The 18,340-nt window shown below is 39.2% G+C and overlaps 2 protein-coding genes across 2 annotated transcripts; both read right to left on the bottom strand.

Moving 5' to 3' along the window:
* Positions 1–1,819: 1,819 nt before the first annotated feature.
* On the bottom strand, positions 1,820–4,865 carry LOC121689948 (location of vulva defective 1-like). Its single transcript, XM_042070207.1, has 7 exons — positions 4,356–4,865; positions 3,740–3,804; positions 3,478–3,656; positions 3,196–3,311; positions 3,037–3,101; positions 2,685–2,827; positions 1,820–2,394 (listed from the first exon to the last, which is right to left on the bottom strand). Exons 1-7 carry the CDS (start codon positions 4,746–4,748, stop codon positions 2,303–2,305), a joined length of 1,053 nt encoding a protein of 350 aa, XP_041926141.1. The 5' UTR covers positions 4,749–4,865; the 3' UTR covers positions 1,820–2,302.
* An 87-nt stretch (positions 4,866–4,952) lies between these two features.
* LOC121690311 (integumentary mucin C.1-like) lies at positions 4,953–18,113 on the bottom strand (the record flags this gene model as incomplete). Its single annotated transcript, XM_042070796.1, has 3 exons — positions 4,953–5,480; positions 14,664–14,732; positions 18,051–18,113. Coding segments are annotated over 3 exons (660 nt in total), but the record flags the coding sequence as incomplete, so codon positions are not given.
* Positions 18,114–18,340: the final 227 nt, after the last annotated feature.

Raw genomic sequence — 18,340 nt, 5'->3', positions numbered from 1 at the left:
AGTGGATCTGATTTGATCTGAATATTCTAGTAAGGTGTAGGCCTGCCCTAACGTACCCTGTTGAAATGTGTCGCTCAAATTAGATTCCTGGTACATCATTCCTGGCATCGTGTAGGCCTACTGGGCCCTGCCATTTCGCCTCCACATTTGTGATAAGATGTGAAGCATCATCACATATCATCTGGCAATTATTAAAATAAAAATGTGCATCCAAAAATAGAAGTGGCCTATGACCTATCCATTCGACCTTAAGGACACTCTGAAAAAGCCAAAGCCCGTTAATTAAGGCTCACCAGCTAAGCTATAGCTGTTATGTCTATATTTAGACTTATTTAGACTTTTATTTAGACTTTAGACTAAGGTGAGTCAGTTTTTCCATAATTAGCAGGTGTAATATGTTGCTAGTGAGGCCCTAGATGTGTGTTGTGATTTTTGAAGGAGTAGGCTCAGTAACAGTGAAGCTATTGAATTTCCCCCCCATAAAAAAATATAAATAGGGTGAGTCCGTTTTTCCATAATTAGCTGGTGTAGTATGTTGCTAGTGAGGCTCTAGATGTGTGTTGTGATTTTGGAAGTACTAGACTCAATAACAGTGAAGCTATTGAATTTTACCCCCGTTAAAAACATATTATAAATAGGGCGAGTCCATTTTTCCATAATTACCTGCTGTAGTATGTTGCTTGGCAGGCCCTAGATGTATGTTGTGATTTTGGACGGAGTAGGCTCGATAACAGTGAAGCTATTGAATTTCTCAACCATTAAACATAGATTATAAATAGGGTGAGTCTGTTTTTCCATAGCTGGTGTAGTTTGTTGCTAGTGAGGCCTTAGATGTGTATTGTGATTTTGGAAGCACTAGGCCCAATGATAGTGAAGCTATTGAATTTTACCCCCAATAAAAATATATTATAAATAGGGTGAGTCCGTTTTTCCCGTAATTGGCAGGTGTAGTGTAGTGCGTCAGACAGAGTAGCTTAACTACACGCACGGAGATGAGAAAGGTATGTATCGTCTTATCAAACTCTGGGAAATACGGTGAATGAGCTAAAGTCCCAAAAGTTGTCGTGTTCCTTTAAAGTTGCTTCATTAGCATGACAGTCGGGACATAGTATTACCAGTTAGGGAACTCATTACAATCAAAAATCCTGTATTCACTCTTACTTTTCCTCAGTAAGAGAACAAATTTATTTTCTGTCCACTCCTGGCTGGCAATAGCCTAATTCGGCAACAGTAACCTATTGAGAGGCACAAAGCAGACTAGTGAAATTGCATCTTTTGACTGTTCCCTCTGAATGGGTGTTTCATATATTTTGACAGCTTAATAGGATAAGGCTCTGCACAAGGCTATTTAGAAATGTTGCTGGGTATTGTTGTATTGTTTACTGTTTTAGGAATGTTGGTAATGTTCCTGTGTATTGTTGTTCCAGCATACACCCATTGTCAATGAGATCTCATGATCATTAAATCATCTTGATCACTAAATCTGACACCATTGAACTGGTTATGTGGTTGCCAGCAACATTGCCCAAAAGGTTGCTCCATCATGACCTTATAGACCAGACAAAACTCAGAATGATCTGATTAAGGTCACTACCAAACATTTCTCAATTGATGTTATAGTACGTTTTCGCGTAGAATCCATTTCTGCTTGGGACATTTTTATATAACGCATAGTTAATGAGATAATTTGCATATTTATTGTATTGCTCCTTAAGTGATTTATTTATTTACTATTTCTTTATGTCAGGACATTCAGGCACATTGCAAATGTGATGTTCTGAACTTCTGATAAGACCATTCATGTATAAGACAGAAAGAAAGCAATATGACACACTTGTACACCTGACTCTCCCACAAATGCTACAACATCCATTTGAAAGACATTGAAGTAACATTTTCAAGCCTCAAAAATGATTTATTACAAACATTTTTCTACCATAATATTACATTATACAGAAATGCTCAAAGTGAATTTTACTTGATTGCATATATGATTACTGACCAACACGTCTACATGTACAGGCTGCTTATTCCTTATTCTTTCTTCATAACAAACGACAGCTTTAGCACACAGGCCTACTGGGTGGTTACCACAAGCCACGTAATTGGGAAAACATTCAGGATCTACCACATCAGTAACGTTATTTATATAAATATATTTAGATTTAGGTAGCTTTCAGTCTGTCAATCATTTTACAATACAGGTCTCTTTAATCATTAAAAATAATGTACATGTATAATGTGCTTCCTCTTCACAGAGACGGTCCACATTGGCGAGGTCAAAGGTGAGTGATCTCTGAGTCTACCAGGGCTGAGCCACAAGGAGCGAGATGATGGTGAGTCCACAGGCACTCAGGAGGTTAACACTGCTGCTGACTTCACCCGCTGACACCGCTGTGTGTGTGTGTGTGTGTGTGTGTGTGTGTGTGTGTGTGTGTGTGTGTGTGTGTGTATGTGAATTGGGGAAAAAGTTGAAAGAAGTTAGAACAGACTTAAGATAGAAGCAAGTAGAAATGTAATCTCCCAACAGGCCTTATGCAAGCCCTACGATAACAGCTTCAAACAGCTTCAACATTTTGATGCTACACTGACTTACAGTACAGATAATGGAGTATACAATGCACAACACATTATTTATACAATATATTGTGAGCTCACTAGGTATATCAAACAGATCAGCTTACCTGTGCCGTCGATGAAGATGATGGTAAATGACAAGTTTCCACTCAATGCAGCTCTAGTCAGGGTGGCTATAATCTGTGTATCGTTGGGGAACGTTGCATCAGAGGTTATGGTCATGTTCGCCTCATGGATAATTGATCCATTGCTGGTGAAGGGGAAATGCAGTAGCATAGCAAAGACACAAGATTAGAATACATGAAGAATACAATGAGCAGCTATTAACAATACATTATCCCATCACACACACACCCACACAGACACTCTCTCAAAAACATATACACATGCAAACATAAACACACACACACACACACACACAATTATCTATACTTGTTACAGTTTGCATGTGACGGTCACCTGAATCTTGTTGGTGTGAGGCTGATGAAATCTGGCTGGTAGTCTTCAAAGAAAAATGGCTCTAGCTACATATATTGAAAGGAATGGACAAAAGTCCACAATCAATGCTTCAATCAAAACAGTCAGCAGCTATAACTCATGAATTATAGGCTACTGTACCTCTGTTTTGATAAGTGAGGATCTATCACTGAAGGCGACCGAAGAGGAATTCAAAAGGTCAGCAATAAATGTGTCATTGGTACGGAACTGGACAATGGCTGCTGATTTGGGTTCACCTAGGAACACACACACACACACACACACACACACACACACACACACACACACACACACACATTTGTGAAGAGATAGTTCTGTTTACTGTGTTAAATATGCGGCTTATTCATATGTTCATTCATGATTGATCACTATTATTAATTTCAGAAGCAAACATTTTCTTACTTCTCATAAAGATAGATCCAGGCACCACAAAAAGATTGAAGCCTAAATTTGAGTCATTTACAGCGGTAGCCAGGGCTTCAACAACAGCAGAGCTTGTAGGGAGGGGCTCAATCGAATTCTCATTGAACACAACGTCAATATCTGTCTCAACGTTGTCCACTCGGTATCTAGTAGCCAGCCTGTAACAATGACAAAACATTTATCTTAGTCTCAAAATATATCTTGCTTTTTCACATATAATTAACATATGAGGGAGATTTACCTGAATGCTCTCACAATGGTTCGCACAAACAGAAATCCAAAGCGTTGTCGATAGATGACATCACACTGCACAGAAACAGAGCAGCAGAAATATTTTTTATTTATTTTTAATTATTTGCACCATCATAATATGGTCACTATCTAATTATGAATTTCAATATTGTTTAATTTATTTTCATTGTGTTTATTTTCATTGTGTCTGTGGTTTCCAGGTGCATGGCCTGTTTATAGCACACAGTCTGGTGCATTTGGTGCAAGTATACGTTTTTGATGCATGATTCAAAAGGGTTGCACTAAGTCGAATAGTTAATAAAAATGTGTTTTGGGCGTAACATACAGTAAACCAACAAGAGATCCATCTCCAATCCATTCCCTTTAAAAAACAGGAGAACTTAAGCCTGGAGTGGCAGAGTGTTATTATAATGACTGATTTGCCAAATAGAAAATACTCTTCCAGATTCATCTTGAAATGTAACCTTTTTTGAAGACTCACACAGATATGAATTGCATGTTCACTAATACATAATCTACAGTAGGTAAATCTGTACTCTGTCATTTCAGCCAATGGCTGCAGACCAATACCTTACATTTGTCATGTAGTATAATAGAGTACTTACTGCATTTTCAACCACAGCTGCTTGTTGCTGGAACTCTGGACTCTGTGGATTGGTAAGCGCTGACTCAAATACTATGAAAAGGACAGCCCGAATCTCAAATGTAGGAGCTGGGCGAGATGGTCGTCTAGTTGTAGTTGTGGTGGTTGTTGTGGTGGGAGTTGTTGTAGTTGTAGTAGGGTCTCGAGTAGTTGCAGTGCTTGTGGTAGGTACTGGGGTAGTTCTGATAGTTGTAGTACGGGCTGATGAAGCTCTGGTTGATGTGGCAGGTGCTGAGGTACTTGTAGTTCTTGTGGTTGGGCCTAGAATAGCTCTGGTTGTGATAGTAGTTGTTGTGGCCTCACTTGTGGTTGTTGTTGCTTCAATTGTTGTTGTTATTGCCTCTGTTGTAGACATAGGTTTATTGGTGGTTGAAGTAGTTGGCGCAATTTTGGTAGTTGTTAGTTCAATTGTGGTTGTTTTTGCCTCAATTGTGGTTGTTGCTGGTTCAATTGTTCTTGTTGTTGCCTCTGTTGTGGTTGTTTGTACATTTGTGGTTGTTGTTTTTTCAAATGTGGTTGTTGTTGGTTCAAATGTGGTTGTTGTTGCCTCAATTGTGGTTGTTGTTGCCTCAGTTGTAGTTGTTTTTTCATTTGTGGTTGAAGTTGTTGGCGCAATTGTGGTTGTTGTTGGTTCAAATGTGGTTGTTGTTTCCTCAATTGTGGTTGTTGGATCATTTGTGGTTGAAGTTGTTGCCTCAATTGTGGTTGTTGTTGGTTCAAATGTGGTTGTTGTTGTCTCAATTGTGGTTGTTGTTGCCTCAGTTGTAGTTGTTGGTTCATTTGTGGTTAAAGAAATTGGCCCAATTGTGATTGTTTTTGGTTCAGTTGTAGTTGTTGTTGCCTCAATTGTGGTTGATGTTGGTTCAATTGTTGTTGTTGTTGGTTCTTTTGTGGTTGAAGTTGTTGTCTGAATTGTGGTTGCTGTTGTTGGTTCATTTGTGGTTGAAGTAGTTGGTGCAATTGTGGTTGTTGGTTCAAATGTGGTTGTTGTTGCCTCTGTTGTGGTTGTTGGTTTTGTTGTTGTTGCCTCTGTTGTAGTCATTGGTTCATTTGTGGTTGAATCAGTTGGTGCAATTGTGGTTGTTGTTGGTTCAAATGTGGTTGTTGTTGTCTCAGTTGTGGTTGTTGGTTCATTTGTGGTTGAAGTTGTTGTCTGAATTGTGGTTGTTGTTACCTCAGTTGTAGTTGTTGGTTCATTTTTTGTTGAAGTAGTTGATGCAATTGTGGTTGTTGTTGCCTCAATTGTGGTCGTTGGTTCATTTGTGGTTGAAGTAGATGGTGCAAATGTGGTTGCTGTTGGTTCAAGTGTGGTTGTTGTTGCCTCAATTGTGGTTGTTGGTTTATTTGTGGTTGAAGTAGTTGGCTCAGTTCTGGTTGTTGGTTCATTTGTGGTTGAAGTAGTTGGCTCAGTTGTGGTTGTGGTTGGTTCATTTGTAGTTGTTGTTGCTTCAATTGTGGTTGTTCTTGGTTCAGTTGTTGTTTTTGTTGCCTCTGTTGTACTCGTTGGTTCATTTGTGGTTGAAGTAGTTGGCACAATTGTGGTTGTTGTTGGTTCAGTTGTGGTTGTTGTTACCTCTATTTTAGTCATTTGTTCATTTGTGGTTGAAGTTGTTGGCTCAATTGTGGTTGTTCTTACCTCAGTAGTAGTTGTTGGTTCATTTGTGGTGGAAGTTGTTGCCTCAATTGTGGTTGTTGTCTGTTCAGTTGTTGTTGTTGCCTCTGTTGTAGCCATTGGTTCATTTGTGGTAGAAGTTGTTGGCTCAGTTGTGGTTGGTACCTCAGTTGAAGTTGTTGGCACAATTGTGGTTGAAGTTGTTGTCTCAGTTGTAGTTGTTGGTTCATTTGTGGTTGAAGATGTTGGCTCAATTGTGGTTGTTGTTAACTCAGTGGTGGTTGTTGGTTCAATTGTGGTTTTTGTTGCCTCAGTTGTGGTTGTTGGTTCATTTGTGGTTGAAGTAGTTGGCACAATAGTGGTTGTTGTTGGTTCATTTGTTGTTGTTGTCTCAATTCTGGTTGTTTTTGGTTCAATTGTTGTTGTTGCCTCTGTTGTAGTCATTGGTTCATTTGTGGTTGAAGTAGTTGGCACAAATGTAGTTGTTTCAAATGTAGTTGTTTTTGCCTCAATTGTGGTTGTTGTTGCCTCAATTGTGGTTCTTGGTTCATTTGTGGTTGAAGTTGTTGCCTCAATTGTGGTTGTTTTTGGTTCATATGTAGTTGTTGCCTCTGTTGTGGTCGTTGTTTCATTTATGGTTGAAGTAGTTGGCACAATTGTAGTTGTTGTTGGTTCAAATGTGGTTGTTGTTGCCTCAATTGTGGTTGTTGTCTCAATTGTGGCTGTTGCCTCAGTTGTAGTTGTTGGTTCATTTGTGGTTGAAGTAGTTAGCGCAATTGTGGTTGTTGGTTCATTTGTGGTTGAAGATGTTGGTTCATTTTTGGTTGTTGTTGCCTCTGTTGTGGTTGTTGGTTCTATTGTTGTTGTTGTTGCCTCTGTTGTAGTCGTTGGTTCATTTGTGGTTGAATATGTTGGCTCATTTGTGGTTGTTGTTATGTTAGTAATAGTTGTTGGTTCAATTGTGGTTGAAGTTGTTGTCTGAATTGTGGTTGTTGTTGCCTCAGTTGTAGTTGTTGGTTCATGTGTGGTTGAAGATGTTTCCTCAATTGTGGTTGTTTTTGGTTCAATTGTTGTTGTTGCCTCTGTTGTAGTCGTTGGTTCATTTGTGGTTGAAGATGTTGGCTCATTTGTGGTTGTTGTTATCTTAGTTGTAGTTGTTGGTTCATTTGTGGTTGAAGTTGTTGTCTGAATTGTGGTTGTTGTTGCCTCTGTTGTAATCGTTGGTTCATTTGTGGTTGAAGTAGTTGGCACAATTGTAGTTGTTGTTGGTTCAAATGTGGTTGTTTTTGCCTCAATTGTGGTTGTTGTCGCCTCAATTGTGGTTCTTGGTTCATTTGTGGTTGAAGTTGTTGCCTCAATTGTGGTTGTTTTTGGTTCAAATGTAGTTGTTGCCTCTGTTGTGGTCGTTGTTTCATTTATGGTTGAAGTAGTTGGCACAATTGTAGTTGTTGTTGGTTCAAATGTGGTTGTTGTTGCCTCAATTGTGGTTGTTGTCTCAATTGTGGCTGTTGCCTCAGTTGTAGTTGTTGGTTCATTTGTGGTTGAAGTAGTTAGCGCAATTGTGGTTGTTGGTTCATTTGTGGTTGAAGATGTTGGTTCATTTTTGGTTGTTGTTGCCTCTGTTGTGGTTGTTGGTTCTATTGTTGTTGTTGTTGCCTCTGTTGTAGTCGTTGGTTCATTTGTGGTTGAATATGTTGGCTCATTTGTGGTTGTTGTTATGTTAGTAATAGTTGTTGGTTCAATTGGGGTTGAAGTTGTTGTCTGAATTGTGGTTGTTGTTGTAGTTGTTGGTTCATTTGTGGTTGAAGATGTTTCCTCAATTGTGGTTGTTTTTGGTTCAATTGTTGTTGTTGCCTCTGTTGTAGTCGTTGGTTCATTTGTGGTTGAAGTAGTTAGCGCAGTTGTGGTTGTTGGTTCAAATGTGGTTGTTGTTGCCTCAATTGTGGTTGTTGATTCATTTGTGGTTGAAGATGTTGGTTCATTTTTGGTTGTTGTTGCCTCTGTTGTGGTTGTTGGTTCTATTGTTGTTGTAGTTGCCTCTGTTGTAGTCGTTGGTTCATTTGTGGTTGAATATGTTTGCTCATTTGTGGTTGTTGTTATGTTAGTAATAGTTGTTGGTTCAATTGTGGTTGAAGTTGTTGTCTGAATTGTGGTTGTTGTTGCCTCAGTTGTAATTGTTGGTTCATGTGTGGTTGAAGATGTTTCCTCAATTGTGGTTGTTTTTGGTTCAATTGTTGTTGTTGCCTCTGTTGTAGTCGTTGGTTCATTTGTGGTTGAAGATGTTGGCTCATTTGTGGTTGTTGTTATCTTAGTTGTAGTTGTTGGTTCATTTGTGGTTGAAGTTGTTGTCTGAATTGTGGTTGATGTTGCCTCTGTTGTAATCGTTGGTTCATTTGTGGTTGAAGTAGTTGGCACAATTGTAGTTGTTGTTGGTTCAAATGTGGTTGTTGTTGCCTCAATTGTGGTTGTTGTCTCAATTGTGATTGTTGCCTCAGTTGTAGTTGTTGGTTCATTTCTGGTTGAAGTAGTTGGCACAATTGTGGTTGTTGGTTCAAATGTGGTTGTTGTTGCCTCAATTGTGGTTGTTGGTTCATTTATGGTTGAAGTTGTTGGTTCATTTTTTGTTGTTGTTGCCTCTGTTGTGGTTGTTGGTTCATTTGTGGTTGAAGATGTTGTCTGAATTGTGGTTGTTGTTGCCTCTGTTGTAGTCATTGGTTCATTTGTGGTTGAGGTAGATGGCACAATTGTAGTTGTTGTTGGTTCAAATGTGGTTGTTGTTGCCTCAATTGTGGTTGTCTTCTCAATTGTGGTTGTTGCCTCAGTTGTAGTTGTTGGTTCATTTGTGGTTGCAGTAGTTGGCACAATTGTGGTTGTTGTTGGCTCAGTTGTGGTTGTTGTTACCTCAGTTGTAGTGTTTGGTTCATTTGTGGTTAAAGTAGTTTGCACAATTGTAGTTGTTGTTGGTTCAAATGTGGTTGTTTTTGCCTCAATTGTGGATGTTGTTGTCTCAATTGTGGATGTTGTTGTCTCAATTGTGGTTGTTGTTGCCTCAATTGTGGTTCTTGGTTCATTTGTGGTTGAAGTTGTTGCCTCAATTGTGGATGTTTTAGGTTCAATTGTTGTTGTTGCCTCTGTTGTAGTCGTTGGTTTATTTGTGGTTGAAGTAGGGTGCACAATTGTGGTTGTTGTTCGCTCAGTTGTGGTTGTTGTTACCTCAGTTGTAGTTGGTGTCTCAATTGTGGTTGTTGCCTCAGTTTTAGTTTTTGATTCATTTGTGGTTGAAGTAGTTGGCACAATTGTGGTTGTTGGTTCAAATGTGGTTGTTGTTGCCTCAATTGTGGTTGTTGGTTCATTTGTGGTTGTTGTTGCCTCAGTTGTAGTTTTTGTCTCAATTGTGGTTGTTGCCTCAGTTTTAGTTGTTGGTTCATTTTTGGTTGAAGTAGTTGGCTCAGTTGTGGTTGTTGTTGCCTCTGGTGTAGTCGTTGGTTCATTTGTGGTTGAAGTAGTTGGCACAATTGTAGCTGTTGTTGGTTCAAATGTGGTTGTTTTTGCGTCAATTATGGTTGTTGTTGTCTCAATTGTGGTTGTTGTTGCCTCAATTGTGGTTGATGTTGGTTCAATTGTTGAAGCAGTTGGCGCAATTGTGATTGTTGTTGGTTCAAATGTGGTTGATTTTTCCTCAATTGTGGTTGTTGTTGCCTCAATTGTTGTTCTTGGTTCATTTGTGGTTGAAGTTGTTGCCTGAATTGTGGTTGTTTTTGGTTCAAATGTTGTTGCTTCCTTTGTAATCGTTGGTTCATTTGTGGTTGAAGTAGTTTGCACAATTGTAGTTGTTGTTGGTTCAAATGTGGTTGTTGTTGCCTCAATTGTGGTTGTTGGTTCATTTGTGGTTGAAGATATTGGTTCATTTTTGGTTGTTGGTTCAAATGTGGTTGTTGTTGCCTCAAATGTGGTTGTTGGTTCATTTGTGTTTGAAGATGTTGGTTCATTTTTGGTTGTTGGTTCAATTGTGGTTGTTGTTTCCTCAGTTGTAGTTGTTGGTTCATTTGTGGTTGAAGTAGTTGGCACAATTGTAGTCGTTGGTTCATTTGTTGTTGAAGATGTTGTCTGAATTGTGGTTGTTGTTGCCTCAGTTGTAGTTGTTGGTTCATTTGTGGTTGAAGTAGTTGGCACAATTGTGGTTGTTGGTTCAATTGTGGTTGTTGTTTCCTCAGTTGTAGTTGTTGGTTCATTTGTGGTTGAAGAGGTTGGTTCATTTTTGGTTGTTGTTGCCTCTGTTGTGGTTGTTGGTTCTATTGTTGTTGTTGCCTCTGTTGTAGTCGTTAGTTCATTTGTGGTTGAATATGTTGGCTCATTTGTGGTTGAAGTTGTTGTCTGATTTGTGGTTGTTGGTTCATTTTTGGTTGAAGTTGTTGCCTCAATTGTGGTTGTTTTTGGTTCAATTGTTGGTGTTGCCTCTTTTGTAGTCATTAGTTCATTTGTGATTGAAGTAGTTGGCACAATTGTAGTTGTTGTTTGTTCAAATGTGGTTGTCGTCTCAATTGTGGTTGTTGCCTTAGTTGTAGTTGTTGGTTCATTTGTGGTTGAAGTAATTAGCACAATTGTTGTTGTTGTTGGCTCAGTTGTGGTTGTTGTTACCTCAATTGTAGGTGTTGATTTATGTGTGGTTGAAGTATTTGGCTCAGTTGTGGTGGTTGTTGCTTCATTTATTGCCTCAATTGTGATTGTTGTTGGTTCAATTGTTGTTGTTGTTGCCTCTGGTGTAGTCATTGGTTCATTTGTGGTTGAAGTAGTTGGCACAATTGTGGTTGTTGTTGGTTCAGTTGTAGTTGTTGTTACCTCTGTTGTAGTCGTTGGTTCATTTGTGGTTGAAGTAGTTGGCACAATTGTAGTTGTTGTTGGTTCAAATGTGGTTGTTGTTGCCTCAATTGTGGTTGTTGCCTCAGTTGTAGTTGTTGGTTCATTTGTGGTTGAAGTAGTTGGCACAATTGTGGTTGTTGTTGGTTCAATTGTTGTTGTTGTTGCCTCAATTGTGGTGGTTGTGTCAATTGCGGTTGTTGCCTCAGTTGTAGTTGTTGGTTCATTTGTGGTTGCAGTAGTTGGCACAATTGTGGTTGTTGTTGGCTCAGTTGTGGTTGTTGTTACCTCAGTTGTAGTTTTTGGTTTATTTGTGATTGGATTTGTCTCAGTTGTAGTTGTTGGTTCATTTGTGGTTGTAGTTGGCCCAGTTGTGGTTGTTGTTGGTTCATTTGTGGTCTTTGTTACCTCAATTGTGGTTGCTGTGGGTTCAATTGTTGTTTCTTCTGTTGTAGTCGTTGGTTCATTTCTGTTGGAAGTAGTTCGTACAATTGTGGTTGTTGTTGGTTCAGTTGTGGTTGTTGTTACCTCTGTTGTAGTCGTTGGTTCATTTGTTTTTGAAGTTGTTTGCTCAGTTGTGGTTGTTGTTACCTCAGTTGAAGTACTTGGCTCAATTGTTGTTGAAGTTGTTGTCTCAGTTGTAGTTGTTGGTTCATTTGTGGTTGAAGATGTTGGCTCAATTGTGGTTGTTGTTACCTCAGTGGTGGGTGTTGGTTCAATTGTGGTTGTTGTTGGTTCAAATGTGGTTGTTGTTGCCTCAATTGTGGTTTTTGTTTTCTCAATTGTGGTTGTTGTTGCCTCTGTTTTAGTCGTTGGTTCATTGGTGGTTGAAGTAGTTGTCGCAATTTTGGTTGTTTTTAGTTCAATTGTTGTTGTTGTTGCCTCTGTTGTAGTCATTGGTTCATTTGTGGATGAAGTTGTTGCCTCAATTGTGGTTGTTTTTGGTTCAGTTGTTGTTGTTGCCTCTGTTGTAGTCGTTGGTTCATTTGTGGTTGAAGTAGTTGGCACAATTGTGGTTGTTGTTGGCTCAGTTATGGTTGTTGTTACCTCAGTTGTAGTCTCAATTGTGGTTGTTGCCTCAGTTTTAGTTGTTGGTTCATTTGTGGTTGCAGTAATGGGCACAATTGTGGTTGTTGTTGGTTCAATTGTTGTTTTTGCCTCAATTGTGGTGGTTGTGTCAATTGCAGTTGTTGCCTCAGTTGTAGTTGTTGGTTCATTTGTGGTTGAAGTAGTTGGTACAATTGTGGTTGTTTTTGGTTCGGTTGTGGTTGTTGTTACCTCTGTTGTAGTTGTTGGTTCATTTGTGGTTAAAGTTGTTGGCTCAGTTGTGGTTGTTGTTACCTCAGTTGAAGTAGTTGGCTCAATTGTGGTTGAAGTTGTTGTCTCAGTTGTAGTTGTTGGTTCATTTGTGGTTGAAGATGTTGGCTCAATTGTGGTTGGTTTTACCTCAGTGGTGGTTGTTGGATCAATTGTTGTTTCTTCTGTTGTAGTCGTTGGTTCATTTGTGGTTGAAGTAGTTGGTACAATTGTGGTTGTTGTTGGTTCGGTTGTGGTTGTTGTTACCTCTGTTGTAGTCGTTGGTTCATTTGTGGTTAAAGTTGTTGGCTCAGTTGTGGTTGTTGTTACCTCAGTTGAAGTAGTTGGCTCAATTGTGGTTGAAGTTGTTGTCTCAGTTGTAGTTGTTGGTTCATTTGTGGTTGAAGATGTTGGCTCAATTGTGGTTGGTTTTACCTCAGTGGTGGTTGTTGGATCAATTGTTGTTTCTTCTGTTGTAGTCGTTGGTTCATTTGTGGTTGAAGTAGTTGGTACAATTGTGGTTGTTGTTGGTTCGGTTGTGGTTGTTGTTACCTCTGTTGTAGTCGTTGGTTCATTTGTGGTTAAAGTTGTTGGCTCAGTTGTGGTTGTTGTTACCTCAGTTGAAGTAGTTGGCTCAATTGTGGTTGAAGTTGTTGTCTCAGTTGTAGTTGTTGGTTCATTTGTGGTTGAAGATGTTGGCTCAATTGTGGTTGGTTTTACCTCAGTGGTGGTTGTTGGTTCAATTGTTGTTTCTTCTGTTGTAGTCGTTGGTTCATTTGTGGTTGAAGTAGTTGGTACAAATGTTGGTTCAATTGTGGTTGTTGTTGGTTCAAATGTGGTTGTTGTTGCCCCAATTGTGGTTGTTGTTGTCTCAATTGTGGTTGTTGTTGCCTCAGTTGTAGTTGTTGGTTCATTTGTAGTTGAAGTAATTGGCACAATTGTGGTTGTTGTTGGCTCAGTTGTGGTTGTTGTTACCTCAGTTGAAGTAGTTGGCACAATTGTGGTTGAAGTTGTTGTCTCAGTTGTAGTTGTTGGTTCATTTGTGGTTGAAGATGTTGGCTCAATTGTGGTTGGTTTTACCTCAGTGGTGGTTGTTGGTTCAATTGTTGTTTCTTCTGTTGTAGTCGTTGGTTCATTTGTGGTTAAAGTTGTTGGCTCAGTTGTGGTTGTTGTTACCTCAGTTGAAGTAGTTGGCTCAATTGTGGTTGAAGTTGTTGTTTCAGTTGTAGTTGTTGGTTCATTTGTGGTTGAAGATGTTGGCTCTATTGTGGTTGTTGGTTCATTTGTTGTTGAAGTTGTTTGCTCAGTTGTGGTTGTTGTTGGTTCAAATGTGGTTGTTGTTGTCTCAATTGTGGTTGTTGTTGCCTCAGTTGTAGTTGTTGGTTTATTTGTTGTTGAAGTAATTGGTACAATTGTGGTTGTTGTTGGCTCAGTTGTGGTTGTTGTTACCTCAGTTGAAGTAGTTGGCACAATTGTGGTTGTAGTTGTTGGTTCATTTGTGGTTGAAGTTGTTGCCTCAATTGTGGTTGTTTTTGGTTCAATTTTGGTGGTTGTTGCCTCAGTTGTAGTTTGTTGTTCATTTGTGGTTGAAGTAATTGGCACAATTGTTGTTGTTGTTGGCTCAGTTGTGGTTGTTGTTACCTCAGTTGTAGTTTTTAGTTCATTTGTGATTGAATTTGTCTTAGTTGTAGTTGTTAGTTCATTTGTGGTTGTAGTTGGCCCAGTTGTGGTTGGTGTTGGTTCATTTGTGGTCTTTGTTACCTCAAATGTGGTTGCTGTTGGTTCAATTGTTTTTTCTTCTGTTGTAGTCGTTGGTTCATTTGTGGTTGAAGATGTTGGCTCAATTGTGGTTGGTTTTACCTCAGTGGTGGTTGTTGGTTTAATTGTTGTTTCTTCTGTTGTAGTCGTTGGTTCATTTGTGGTTGAAGTAGTTGGTATAATTGTGGTTGTTGTTGGTTCGGTTGTGGTTGTTGTTACCTCTGTTGTAGTCGTTGGTTCATTTGTGCTTAAAGTTGTTGGCTCAGTTGTGGTTGTTGTTACCTCAGTTGAAGTAGTTGGCTCAATTGTGGTTGAAGTTGTTGTCTCAGTTGTAGGCTCAGTTGTCTTTGTTGTTACCTCAGTTGAAGTAGTTGGCTCAATTGTGGTTGAAGTTGTTGTCTCAGTTATAGTTGTTGGTTCATTTGTGGTTGAAGATGTTGGCTCAATTGTGGTTGGTTTTACCTCAGTGGTGGTTGTTGGTTCAATTGTGGTTGTTGTTGGTTCAAATGGGGTTGTTGTTCCCCCAATTGTGGCTGTTGTTGTCTCAATTGTGGTTGTTGTTGCCTCAGTTGTAGTTGTTGGTTCATTTGTTGTTGAAGTAATTGGCACAATTGTGGTTGTTGTTGGCTCAGTTGTGGTTGTTGTTACCTCAGTTGAAGTAGTTGGCACAATTGTGGTTGAAGATGTTGGCTCAATTGTGGTTGTTATTACCTCAGTGGTGTTTTTTGGTTCAATTGTGGTTGTTGTTTGTTCAAATGTGGTTGTTGTTCCCCCAATTGTGGTGGTTGTTGTCTCAATTGTGGTTGTTGTTGCCTCAGTTGTAGGTTCATTTGTTGTTGAAGTAATTGGCACAATTGTGGTTGTTGTTGGCTCAGTTGTGGTTGTTGTTACCTCAGTTGAAGTAGTTGGCACAATTGTGGTTGAAGTTGTTTTCTCAGTTGTAGTTGTTGGTTCATTTGTGGTTGAAGATGTTGGCTCAATTGTGGTTGTTATTACCTCAGTGGTGTTTTTTGGTTCAATTGTGGTTGGTATTGTCTCAGTTGTGGTTGAAGTTGTTGGCGCAATTGTGGTTGTTGTTGGTTCAATAGTGGTTGTTGTTGCCTCTGTTGTAATTGTTGGTTCATTTGTGGTTGAAGTTGTTGGCACAATTGTAGTTGTTTTTTGTTCAAATGAGGTTGTTGTTGCCTCAATTGTGGTTGTTGGTTCATTTGTGGTTGAAGTTGTTGCCTCAATTGTGGTTGTTTTTGGTTCAATTGATGTTGTTGCCTCTGTTGTAGTCATTGGTCCATTTGTGGTTGAAGTAATTAGCACAATTGTAGTTGTTGTTGGATCAAATGTGGTTGTTGCCTCAATTGTGGTGGTTGTCTTAATTGTGGTTGTTGCCTCAGTTGTAGTTGTTGGTTCATTTGTGGTTGCAATAGTTGGCACAATTGTGGTTGTTGTTACCTCAGTTGAAGTAGTTGGCTCAATTGTGGTTGAAGTTGTTTTCTCAGTAGTAGTTGTTGGTTCATTTGTGGTTGAAGATGTTGGCTCTATTGTGGTTGTTGGTTCATTTGTTGTTGAAGTTGTTTGCTCAGTTGTGGTTGTTGTTGGTTCAAATGTGGTTGTTGTTGCCCCAATTGTGGTTGTTGTTGTCTCAATTGTGGTTGTTGTTGCCTCAGTTGTAGTTGTTGGTTCATTTGTTGTTGAAGTAATTGGCACAATTGTGGTTGTTGTTGGCTCAGTTGTGGTTGTTGTTACCTCAGTTGAAGAAGTTGGCACAATTGTGGTTGAAGTTGTTGTCTCAGTTGTAGTTGTTGGTTCATTTGTGGTTGAAGGCGTTGCCTCAATTGTGGTTGTTTTTGGTTCAATTGTGGTGGTTGTTGCCTCAGTTGTAGTTTGTTGTTCATTTGTTTTTGAAGTAATTGGCACAATTGTTGTTGTTATTGGCTCAGTTGTGGTTGTTGTTACCTCAGTTGTAGTTTTTAGTTCATTTGTGATTGAATTTGTCATAGTTGTAGTTGTTAGCTCATTTGTGGTTGTAGTTGGCCCAGTTGTGGTTGGTGTTGGTTCATTTGTGGTCTTTGTTACCTCAAATGTGGTTGTTGTTGGTTCAATTGTTGTTTCTTCTGTTGTAGTCGTTGGTTCATTTGTGATTGAAGTTGTTTTCTCAGTTGTAGTTGTTGGTTCATTTGTGGTTGAAGATGTTGGATCTATTGTGATTGTTGGTTCATTTGTTGTTGAAGTTGTTTGCTCAGTTGTGGTTGTTGTTGGTTCAAATGTGGTTGTTGTTCCCCCAATTGTGGCTGTTGTTGTCTCAATTGTGGTTGTTGTTGCCTCAGTTGTAGTTGTTGGTTCATTTGTTGTTGAAGTAATTGGCACAATTGTGGTTGTTGTTGGCTCAGTTGTGGTTGTTGTTACCTCAGTTGAAGTAGTTGGCACAATTGTGGTTGAAGATGTTGGCTCAATTGTGGTTGTTATTACCTCAGTGGTGTTTTTTGGTTCAATTGTGGTTGTTGTTTGTTCAAATGTGGTTGTTGTTCCCCCAATTGTGGTGGTTGTTGTCTCAATTGTGGTTGTTGTTGCCTCAGTTGTAGGTTCATTTGTTGTTGAAGTAATTGGCACAATTGTGGTTGTTGTTGGCTCAGTTGTGGTTGTTGTTACCTCAGTTGAAGTAGTTGGCCAGGTTGAAGTTGTTTTCTCAGTTGTAGTTGTTGGTTCATTTGTGGTTGAAGATGTTGGCTCAATTGTGGTTGTTATTACCTCAGTGGTGTTTTTTGGTTCAATTGTGGTTGGTATTGTCTCAGTTGTGGTTGAAGTTGTTGGCGCAATTGTGGTTGTTGTTGGTTCAATAGTGGTTGTTGTTGCCTCTGTTGTAATTGTTGGTTCATTTGTGGTTGAAGTTGTTGGCACAATTGTAGTTGTTGTTTGTTCAAATGAGGTTGTTGTTGCCTCAATTGTGGTTGTTGGTTCATTTGTGGTTGAAGTTGTTGCCTCAATTGTGGTTGTTTTTGGTTCAATTGATGTTGTTGCCTCTGTTGTAGTCATTGGTCCATTTGTGGTTGAAGTAATTAGCACAATTGTAGTTGTTGTTAGATCAAATGTGGTTGTTGCCTCAATTGTGGTGGTTGTCTTAATTGTGGTTGTTGCCTCAGTTGTAGTTGTTGGTTCATTTGTGGTTGCAATAGTTGGCACAATTGTGGTTGTTGTTACCTCAGTTGAAGTAGTTGGCTCAATTGTGGTTGAAGTTGTTTTCTCAGTAGTAGTTGTTGGTTCATTTGTGGTTGAAGATGTTGGCTCTATTGTGGTTGTTGGTTCATTTGTTGTTGAAGTTGTTTGCTCAGTTGTGGTTGTTGTTGGTTCAAATGTGGTTGTTGTTGCCCCAATTGTGGTTGTTGTTGTCTCAATTGTGGTTGTTGTTGCCTCAGTTGTAGTTGTTGGTTCATTTGTTGTTGAAGTAATTGGCACAATTGTGGTTGTTGTTGGCTCAGTTGTGGTTGTTGTTACCTCAGTTGAAGAAGTTGGCACAATTGTGGTTGAAGTTGTTGTCTCAGTTGTAGTTGTTGGTTCATTTGTGGTTGAAGGCGTTGCCTCAATTGTGGTTGTTTTTGGTTCAATTGTGGTGGTTGTTGCCTCAGTTGTAGTTTGTTGTTCATTTGTTTTTGAAGTAATTGGCACAATTGTTGTTGTTATTGGCTCAGTTGTGGTTGTTGTTACCTCAGTTGTAGTTTTTAGTTCATTTGTGATTGAATTTGTCATAGTTGTAGTTGTTAGCTCATTTGTGGTTGTAGTTGGCCCAGTTGTGGTTGGTGTTGGTTCATTTGTGGTCTTTGTTACCTCAAATGTGGTTGTTGTTGGTTCAATTGTTGTTTCTTCTGTTGTAGTCGTTGGTTCATTTGTGATTGAAGTTGTTTTCTCAGTTGTAGTTGTTGGTTCATTTGTGGTTGAAGATGTTGGCTCTATTGTGATTGTTGGTTCATTTGTTGTTGAAGTTGTTTGCTCAGTTGTGGTTGTTGTTGGTTCAAATGTGGTTGTTGTTCCCCCAATTGTGGCTGTTGTTGTCTCAATTGTGGTTGTTGTTGCCTCAGTTGTAGTTGTTGGTTCATTTGTTGTTGAAGTAATTGGCACAATTGTGGTTGTTGTTGGCTCAGTTGTGGTTGTTGTTACCTCAGTTGAAGTAGTTGGCACAATTGTGGTTGAAGATGTTGGCTCAATTGTGGTTGTTATTACCTCAGTGGTGTTTTTTGGTTCAATTGTGGTTGTTGTTTGTTCAAATGTGGTTGTTGTTCCCCCAATTGTGGTGGTTGTTGTCTCAATTGTGGTTGTTGTTGCCTCAGTTGTAGGTTCATTTGTTGTTGAAGTAATTGGCACAATTGTGGTTGTTGTTGGCTCAGTTGTGGTTGTTGTTACCTCAGTTGAAGTAGTTGGCACAATTGTGGTTGAAG

This window comes from Alosa sapidissima, chromosome 18, assembly GCF_018492685.1.
Source record: "Alosa sapidissima isolate fAloSap1 chromosome 18, fAloSap1.pri, whole genome shotgun sequence".
In the NCBI taxonomy this organism is placed as follows: domain Eukaryota; kingdom Metazoa; phylum Chordata; class Actinopteri; order Clupeiformes; family Clupeidae; genus Alosa; species Alosa sapidissima.
Note: the sequence above shows the minus strand (reverse complement) of the source record. Positions and strands in the feature narration are given on the sequence as shown.

Coding starts and splice junctions, on each gene's coding strand:
- LOC121689948 (XM_042070207.1), bottom strand. CDS start 4,748: ATGTCTACAACAGAGGCAATAACAACAACAATTGAAGCAACAACAACC. Junction 3,657..3,739: donor ACCATTGTGAGAGCATTCAG/GTAAATCTCCCT, acceptor TCATTGTTACAG/GCTGGCTACTAGATACCGAG. Junction 3,312..3,477: donor TGGATCTATCTTTATGAGAA/GTAAGAAAATGT, acceptor GTGTGTTCCTAG/GTGAACCCAAATCAGCAGCC.